The 9,452-nt window shown below is 46.1% G+C and overlaps 1 protein-coding gene across 1 annotated transcript in view; it reads right to left on the reverse strand.

Annotated features, from left to right (window-relative positions):
• LOC125458732 (POU domain, class 3, transcription factor 4-like) overlaps positions 1 to 7,533 on the reverse strand; it is a 31,352-nt gene extending 23,819 nt beyond the window's left edge. The window contains exon 1 of the mRNA XM_059651507.1: positions 6,387 to 7,533. Within this exon, the coding sequence (XP_059507490.1) occupies positions 6,387 to 7,514 (1,128 nt within the window). The 5' untranslated portion in view covers positions 7,515 to 7,533. The remainder of the gene's footprint in view (positions 1 to 6,386) is intronic.
• Positions 7,534 to 9,452: the final 1,919 nt, after the last annotated feature.

Below are 9,452 nucleotides of genomic sequence, written 5' to 3' on the forward strand. Positions count from 1 at the left end.
TAAAAATGCAAATAATACATGCTTCGAATGTATTTTTATGATTACAGTCATAACAAGAACCTCATCAATAACTACCCCTAATAGCTCTGTAAGTACCTAGAAAACCGAAGATCAAGGAAATTATTTAGGATAATGGAAATAAAACATAAAGTGCTGGAAATTCGCAGCATCCAATTAGGAGGGAAATCTTGTTAATTTCTCGGTACCATTTCTTGTGAGGACTTGCATCGTTTACATTTAGAATGTTACACACACTAAGCATCCGTTAAGACGGAAACAGAGGTGATCATTTCATGTCGATTACATCCCTGCATTTAGAACGATTTCAGCATTTCGTACAGCAAAATGCAGCAGTATCCGGATGGAAATGAAACGTTGCTGTAAGGTCGATGAACCAAAATAAACTTCCAATTTGACTCTGTAGGTCAGAATAGATCCGGGTCCAACTACCATCACTGATTATCGCCGTTGGTCAGTTTGTCTTCAACCTCCTAGCTCCCACAAAATCAATGAGACGCTTTCATAACTTTTATATCAGAAAATGGAGAAATTAGTTGGAATGAGCTGTGCCATATTGCAAGAATTACATTTGTAAAATCTGCATCTGTTTGGTGCTCAGTTTTGCGGAAATACGACACTCGTTATAACCAACATATGCTCGGTCAATTTTTGAACAAAACTGCTTGACAAAGGCATGAAATTGGATAAATACAATTTGACTATATTCGACATGAATCCCCATCAGCTACAGTTACGTTTTCAATCTGCAAAATTTGGAAAGACAATTATATGGAACCTTTGTGGAAACCATTCTGGCAGCTGACATGTAGTTTCTGTACTGCAATAATGACTAAAATTAACTGATACTTCACTTTTGGATGTCTCGAGACGATTTAAAGCAAATCAAATTCTTTTTTCTCGACAGAGAATCTCATAGATCCAGTTTATTTGTTTTAGAAAAATGTCAAAATAGTTTAAAACTCTCAAAGTTATGTTAGGGAGATTAATGCATGTCGCCCGTTCCCTGAAAGAGTTTGCGTTGAAATTTTGAGTTCTTGTTAAAGACTCCCTCCAGGCCTACAGGCTGGCATATTTATCATACTCTCGGTATTTCAATAATTTTCACGAATGCAGAAAGTCGCCGAAATTCTACGTGTCGACAATTTTACCGGCATAAAATGGTGTGGGTAAGAGAAAAGGCATATTTCCTATTTCTGCACCCACGACAGTCTCTTAATAGGCTGGAGGAATTTTAGCTCCAAGGAGTTCTAAAATCGTGGCGAATGGCAACTTTTAATCACCTTAAAGACTCCCCAGCAGGGGGAGCCCTTTGCGCCTCCGTTCCTGGATACATTTTGTGTACCCGGGCTTCTCGACTTTCCGCAGAGTGTCGGCCTCCCAGCAATAGTCTGCTTTACTTAGGAGCCAGAGACCTGTGGAAAATTGCAGACCAACTTTATAGAGTACAAGCAGTCCTCAGTGATGTCGTCATACCCAGAATACACTACACACCGGAGAATTCCCATACCCTTGCGGCGCATAAAGTGGAAAGCTTCAGGCTAAAATTTTCCAATAGCTTATGTTCCAGAAAACTTGGCATTGCAGTGCATTTCTTTGGAGCAAAACTATTGTAGCTTGCCCCTTTCATGCACACACATACATATGTATATAAAGACTGAAACTCCATTTTTTCAATTCTGTTACGACTTGTTTGTATCTCCCTGCCGAACAACAACTTTCAGTAGACCAAAACACCTTTGACTTTTCTCCATCTAAATATCACCTCATGGACTTCAAGCCACACTTTCCAGCATCAAGTTGAAATCTCACAATGACTTAATGGGAATTTTGCTATGTCAACCTCTGGAAGCTGATCTTCAAACATTAGCTCTGACCCTTTAATCTCCCCCCGTCTCCATCTTCGTACAATCGAGGCAGAGACGGTTGTATTGATTAAGTCTGTAGCTCTCGTAATTTGGTAGGCAGCAAAAGTCAAGGCGTTTTGCAACAATCAACACAGTAACCTTTTCAATAATATTTCAGAGTAAAAGGTTGAGTAGGTTGGAAGAGAAAAGGGTGAGATTGAGATAGTCCAAAGCGACAGCAATAAACAACATTTTGCCGAACGGGAGGCTGCAAGAACACAGCAAGCCAGACAGCATCTGGAGGAAAAGAACAGTCAACGTTTCGGATGACTTCAGAACTAACTGAGGAAAGGTAATATCTGAAACGTTGACTTCTCCTTTCCTCCAGATGTTGCCTGGTTTGCTGTGTTCTTCCAGCCTCCCGTTTGTCTACCCTGGAATCCAGCATCTGCCTTTTTTTTGTCTCTAATCATTTTGCTATAATCTTATGAGCAGCATATTTTGTGATTTTTCAGATTAAAAAGTCATTGAACGGACAAAACTCCAGCAATTATTAAATGAAAACAATCAAAAAGGTCCAATTAAGGGGGTAAGGAAGTGTGTGTGTTGACAGGGAAGCGGGGGGGGGGGGGGGGGGGGGCGGTGGATGGGTGAGAGCTGGTTGTGGTAGGTGGAGAGCCCTGCTAATGCTGTTACAATTTTTCTTCACAACCAGACTCGTCAAATTAACAAATCATTCAGTGAACAATCTGCTATCAAAACAAATCGCAGTCCGACTGATGATTTTGTCTCAATGAAATATGATGGTCATTTCAAAATTTCTTTCAGGTCTGCAAGCGTCTTTATTTTATTCTGTTGTCTGTGCCTATTGTGCTAAGTAAGAGGGAGGGGGATCCCTCCTGTGTCATTTGAATCATTCGGGTCATCACTGCCAATATTTCAGTCTGTGCTGGATAAACTAACCCAGGCTGTTGGATCGACAATAAAACACGAACAAGACGCTGACCGGTCTGCTACAGGAGGGATACCAACATCATCTATTCCTCACAGAACAACGCACAACTAAACATACTTGTTTTCACCAGCTCTTTAGATATTCTAAATACCGCCTTCCCCCAAAGAATAATTGAACAGCACAGTTATCTCGTGTCTTATTTTGCATACCCGTGCATAAAGCAACCAACAGTTTAAAGGGAAAAAAAATACTCGGGATGAATCAAAATGCTTCTGTAAATCCAGACTGGCATAAATTGGGGATTGATGTCATCAGTACTGATTATATAAGCAAGACAACTGGGACTGAGAACGATTTGCATACATCAGTGCATTGCATGCAATGAGTCGTCTACACGGACAATCCTGATTTCAGGGCGTTTTAAATAAGAAAGCGGCCCATATTCAAATTGATGTGCCAACTCTCAGCCTGCCCAATTACATCCTGAGTAACCACACTTACATGCGCAAAACTTTTATAGTCCGTTGCAACCCCAGAGATATGTCATTATTCTGTTTAATACAGAAACCTACAGCAAGGGTGGGCAAGGCAAGAATAACTTAAGAATCTTGTTAACGCTTGCTTTGTAATTTGTGAACTCGGCCATGTAGTGTCTGGCATTGACCGTTTGTTTTTCTCTCTATTTAATGGGTTACCTCATTTTTTTTAGATTGGTGTAAATTCAAGTAAAGCCATGTTTCAAAAAGAGGTGAAAAAGTACCGTACTTATTGTTCTTGCCACCGACACTTTTATCCAAATTCATTCATTTAAAGCCTACATTTAAAATCTGTGTTTCGTACCCAATAAGCTGGATCCGGATTCGCAACTGGGCGTTTTCTTTATCCCGAGGTATCCCGTTTGTTTGAAAAAAAACGTATTATTTTAATTTCGCCATCGCTACATATTGACGAGTGCGGTTCCTGCATTACACAAGAGTCAATCTTTACATCTTTAATGGTATTAGTGATTACAGTATATTCATCCCTTCTGAATTACAGGCAATCTAATTACTTCGGGAAAATAAAAGCCCCTCGTCCTTCAGGCTGTTCTCGAGATCTGTCAATGAAAGACTGAATAAAGTTTGTATTGAACCTGAAGCGGCATGGAAAATTAAATCCCATTGTGCATCAAGGCTGATCGACAACACTGCTACACCCATCGTTGTAAAGGAATAGGGAGCCCTTTCCGCATTTCTTGGGTTAGTTATTTTCCCCACGTTGTTCTTTTAGCATATTTAATGAGAAAACAAGCAAATACTGGGAAGAGGGACGACATTCTTTGCGCAATTTCCTCACGGCCTGACCCATGTGAAAACAACATTTAAGAACAAATTTAGTCACGACAGGGTCGAACGGCCCGGGAAGGGAAACTGGGGACGATTCAACTTTAAAAAAAGGCGGCGGGGTGGGGTGGAGGTATGAACGCAAAGCTTTTTTAAGGGATTAGACTTAACCTCTCGCACCCTTCCCCCAACCCGAGCCCTTCAACGAAACATCTGTCTATTCGCTTTGCAATGTTGAAGAGTCGACGTTGACTCGGCTAAATTCATGATTGGGGCCCAAAATGCAAACAAGCCAGCGCCCAAAAAAACACATAAAGAAGAGAAAAAATACGTGGAATATACAACATAATCTGCAAAGTAAATCACAATGCTAAATATGTGAGGACTAAGCAAGAGAGAAAGCAAAGGACACGTCTGAACCGGCACAGGTCTCATTAGGTTAGAAAGGGATTAGAGCGAACACTAAATGCTGCAGTTGGACCCCCGGCACCTCACCTTCAACACACACACACCAATTGAATTTGGTCGAAAGTCTTTCTTTCTTTAAATCAGTAACGGAATAGAGATTAATTTTTACAACAAATTCTCGTTTGGGACATCGGGGCTGTGTAGGCTGGGGTAGCCCGTGCCTTTAAGCTATACTCCCGTGATGTCGTTTCTGATATTTAACATGCAGATTTTGTTCAGAGTAGTCAAAACCAACAAAACAGGAATCCTATCATTTTCCAAAAGGGCATTAATCTATCAGACCTACTCCGAGATGCTGGAGGAGCATTAGACACAACTGCAAACACGATATCTTTTTAATAACAAATTTATTTGAACAGATTTGATTCCTTTGTACACCAAAATGAAAGTCTTGTCACCAAATCACAAACTTAAATCGTGTCACAGTCAAATCTGACATCAAATATATAATTTATTAAACAACAAACTTTTTTTACTGTTTTCTTAACCGTGATTCTGTCTTTTAAAAACATAATACAAAATTTGAGGAAAATAAATTACTGTTCGCAGCCTCCATAAGTAATCCAAATATAATCGTTGAAAAAAGAAACATTTAAAGAAAATATCTTATATTTTAGACCAGCAACTGATCCGTCTTTTATTTTTAAATTTAAAAAGTTCTGTTTTATAATCTCCCTCCTCCCCACTCGTAACAAATAGCAAGTTTTGTTGGAAAACTCACTCTGAACTCCTCTGAAATACGCGTTCTGTACTGCCAAAACAGTATTTGCCAGATTTCTATCCCCTTACCAGCGGTTTCCACGGCAGTGCTAATGTTAAGGGTCTTTTGTTTAGGCTGCAGTCGGAAGAACCACGAAAATTCTCCTTAAATCAAATTCGGGGCAACCTTGGTCTTCCAAATACTTTAGACCGTTGCTTAAAGCGAGGTTCGTGAGCAGCTTTAGGGCATTTTGGAAATAAGCTGCCTACTGGTTCTGTATGTGTCTTTTTCCAAAACAAAAAATGGTCCTGCTATTAAACAATACTCTGGGGCCTAACCGTGTGTATATTGCATTTTCTACCAGTCCAGTCCAACAGATAATACAACACTGCACGCTTTGCTGTCAGGTCCCTCTGTTTTGCAACCAGTTACGGAAACGAAAGGTTGTGGGGAGGGAGGGAGAGAGAGAACGGGGTTGGGGGAAAGGGGCAAACACGCCGTCCATAGCAACAGATTCACCTGATATAGCCGAGAGAACCAAGGCGCTGATAGGTGTTAGGCACACAGTCGGTCTGCAATCCTTTTGTTTTTGCCGGGGTTGGGGGAGGTGTGGTGTTGGGGAAGGGGGGAAGAGAAAAAGAAAATGAACCACAAAGACCTTGTCCCCTCGAAGTTTTTCTTTCACCACGGGGCGGTGGGGGTGGGGGTAAGGTCCGAGACGTCTGCTAAAACTGTACATCGATTTGGAGAGAGGCTTCGCCCCGTTTGCAGACTTTTCTCGAGTCAGATATATAACTTTCTCGTTCTTTTTTCTTTTAAGAAGTGTTCTGCCTCTATTCCGGTTGTGCCAGTCCAATATGTAGTTTAAGTGGGGGTTGAGGAACGAAGGAGGGTGGAGGGGTGATGCTGGGGAGATAAAAGGAGGTGTGTGTATGTGTGTGTGTTTGAGGGTCTCCCTTCTCCCCTTCTCTGTTCGACCGAGTCCCCCAGCCAGCGCTGAGCGGAAAGGATAGCAGGGAGGGCGGTTAAAGGTCGCGGTGGGTCGGGGTCTCTGAGTCCATACTGTGGACGAATACCTCGTCTTGCTGATGAAGTCCAGGCGGTGTCATCCGCTTCTCCTTCTGCCTCCGGTTGCAGAACCAGACCCTGACCACCTCTTTCTCCAGTTGCAGGCTGTCGGCCAGGGTGGAGATCTCCTGGGCTGCTGGCTTGGGGCACTTGAGGAAGTGAGTCTCCAGCGCTCCTTTCACGCTCACCTCGATGGAGGTGCGCTTCTTGCGTTTCCGGCCCTGGGCTGCGATCTTGTCGATGCTGGTGGGGCTGCCGGTGCTGGAGTCGGCCTCCTCCAGCCACTTGTTGAGCAAGGGCTTGAGTTTACACATGTTCTTGAAGCTGAGCTGCAGCGCCTCGAACCTGCAGATGGTGGTCTGCGAGAAGACGTTGCCGTACAGGGTGCCCAGGGCCAGCCCCACGTCCGCCTGGGTGAAGCCCAGCTTGATCCTCCTCTGCTTGAACTGCTTGGCGAACTGCTCAAGCTCGTCCGAGGTCGGCGTCTCCTCGTCCGAGTGCTCCAGGCAAGAATGGCCAGCTTGGCTCAACTCGGCGCCGGCTTCGGAGCCTTCCCTCAGCCCCGGGTGCACCGCCGAGGTCTGCGGGGGCTGCCCCGGAGCCTGAGGGGGGCTGATGTGCTCCAACAACCCGTTGACTTGGAAGGCAGTCTGCGAGTAGAGATGCGGCGCCCCGCCTCCGCCGCTGCCCGCGCCGCTCCAGTGGGGCGAGTGGTGTTGACTCTGTTGCTGGTGATGCTGTTGCTGTTGGTGGTGATGGTGTTGGTGGTGATGGGGGTGAGGGTGATGGTGGTGATGGGGGTGTCGGTGGGGCTGTAACTCATCCCTTCCCGGCTTCGAGTCCTGTTGACCCAGGGGACTGGCCGCGATCGCCGCCGCCGCCGCCGCCGCCGCCCACGGGCTGCTGCCCTCGGGTACAGCCGTCACCCACTGGTGCGACAGAGGGTGTCCGTTCCCGGCCAGAGCCGGCAGGTAGTCACTGGCGAGGAGTTTGGAAGGGTGGCTCCGGAAAGTGGCGGCCGCCGCCGCCGCTTGCATAGTGGAGGGCGGCTCGCTGTGGACGAGGGAGTGCGATGTTAGCATGTTGTTTCTGCTGCAGCTGCTGGCCAGGTACAGATTGGAGGCTGCAGTGGCCATGGGTTTCTCTCTCACTCACTCTCTCTTCTCCCCCACCCCCCCCCCCTCTCCTCCCCGCCACCCCCTCCCGCCACTCTCTCTCCCTCCCCTCTCCTCCTTCTCCTCCCCTACTCTGCAAACCCCCCCCCCCCCGGCCCCTCCCTCCCTCCCCCCACCCAACCCGCCCACCTTCCGTAATAAGAACCTGCCTTCAACAGCAGCAGCAGACCGAGCTTCTGACAACAAAGCGGAGACACTCTCACTCTCTCTTTCTTTCACACACGCACACGCACAGACAAGTGAGGGAGGGGGGTGGGTGGGATGTTTTGGGGTTTCTTTTTTTTCGGTGGGTGGGAGGTTTGGCGATATGGGCGAGTTTGGGAAGATCAATGATAGGCAGCCTCCCGCACCAATAGCGAGCCACGCCGATGTCTACAAGCAGGAGACCAAAAACTTCAGGATGGGTGGCACACGCATTAACGACCAATCGCGCCTCTTCAGGAGGGGATCTCCAATTCCAAACCGTTTGTGAGGAGGGGGGGCTGTGTTCCACCCTTCCTTCCAGGCTCCCAAATGTGTCCATCCAATGAGAATGTCAACAAATCCCATTGGATTCCTCCCCCCCCCCCCACCCCACGCAGGATAACTGACAGGTTCAGATCTCGCCGCCTGTTAACTCTTTGAAGGAGCGGGGGACACTGCTTCTTTTTGGACTAACCTGGCAAGTCTGTGCTCAGAAGTTTACATCCCCACCCAGGGTCTTCCCCACCCCCACCCTAAACCCCCACCCCCGGGTCCCCCATCCAGCCCCCGCTACCTTGCCCATCCCCATCCCCACGCCGACCTTTCAGGATGAAAACTAAAGCAAGAGGCAAGCTTCTTCTGCAAAATGGAGAGAGCCTGTTAGACCGCTTAACAAAGCCACTTTTGAGGAAAACAGGCGCTTCAATTGAACGGCGGAGACTTGGCGTGCACAGTCCTGCGTTCGGAGTTTGTCACTCCCGCTTTAGATGTCCCCACAGTGTCGGCTTTAAGTCACATTCGGTCGGGCAAATGGCGTGCAAATTTGATTCGCTCCCGTCAAGTTAAGCATTTTAGCAGCTCCGCAACTTGTTCTTTTTGTTTGATCACTTCTGTCGCTTCTTGCTATTCTCAATCGGTGAAATTCGTAATACGAGGAGGACCCCGCCAGCCATCAAATAATTGTCAATTTTTTTAAAAAAAGATAATCCTTTGTATATTTGTGAGCGCTAAGGAGTCAGGCAACTAAGACTGGACCCTGCATTCCAGCGAATATGTAACTCCCTTTAATGCCAGAAATTATGTATATCAGTCTCTCTGTTCAAACGAAAAGGGCATCTTTTCACAAGCAGAGCCAAGGCCAGAGGAATCGAGGCTCGTAGTGCCAGCTATCCGGGTAGCTAGTTCCTGGGAAGCCTGATAAGAATTGATGAGGGCATTTTATAGGCGCTTTGAGACAGAGGCCCGCGGAATAATTTCATTTGACATCGGAATAACAACTCCACAGTCCAGCTATTGGTTTGAAATTCCATTAAATACAACGAGAGATACGAGGTTAAGATTGATTTAAATTTGCATACATTTTCATATATTTAGAGGGAAAATAAAGGAAGCGCCTGCAGAAGTGCCCGCGACACTTTCCCTGAATTCAGCTGGGCTAACATTTCCAAGCATCTCTAGCCTACGAAAGGTGAGTATTTGGCATTTCATTGTTAACCGCATTTCGATTCGGATTTCGTTTTCGAAACCTTTTTGCACGGTTCAGTTTTGCAACGCGTTCTCAAGCGGCCGCGCCAGTGGAGGTGTTATTTCAATCATTGTAGATTTTTGTTCTGCAACCCCTTTCGCTTCAAAGAACCCTTGGCCCAGAGACCTTCAGCGCGCACGAGCAAAATAAATTGCAGTGCTGGCCGGCGAGATTTTGCAGGGCTAAAGCGG

Source organism: Stegostoma tigrinum, chromosome 15, assembly GCF_030684315.1.
Source record: "Stegostoma tigrinum isolate sSteTig4 chromosome 15, sSteTig4.hap1, whole genome shotgun sequence".
In the NCBI taxonomy this organism is placed as follows: domain Eukaryota; kingdom Metazoa; phylum Chordata; class Chondrichthyes; order Orectolobiformes; family Stegostomatidae; genus Stegostoma; species Stegostoma tigrinum.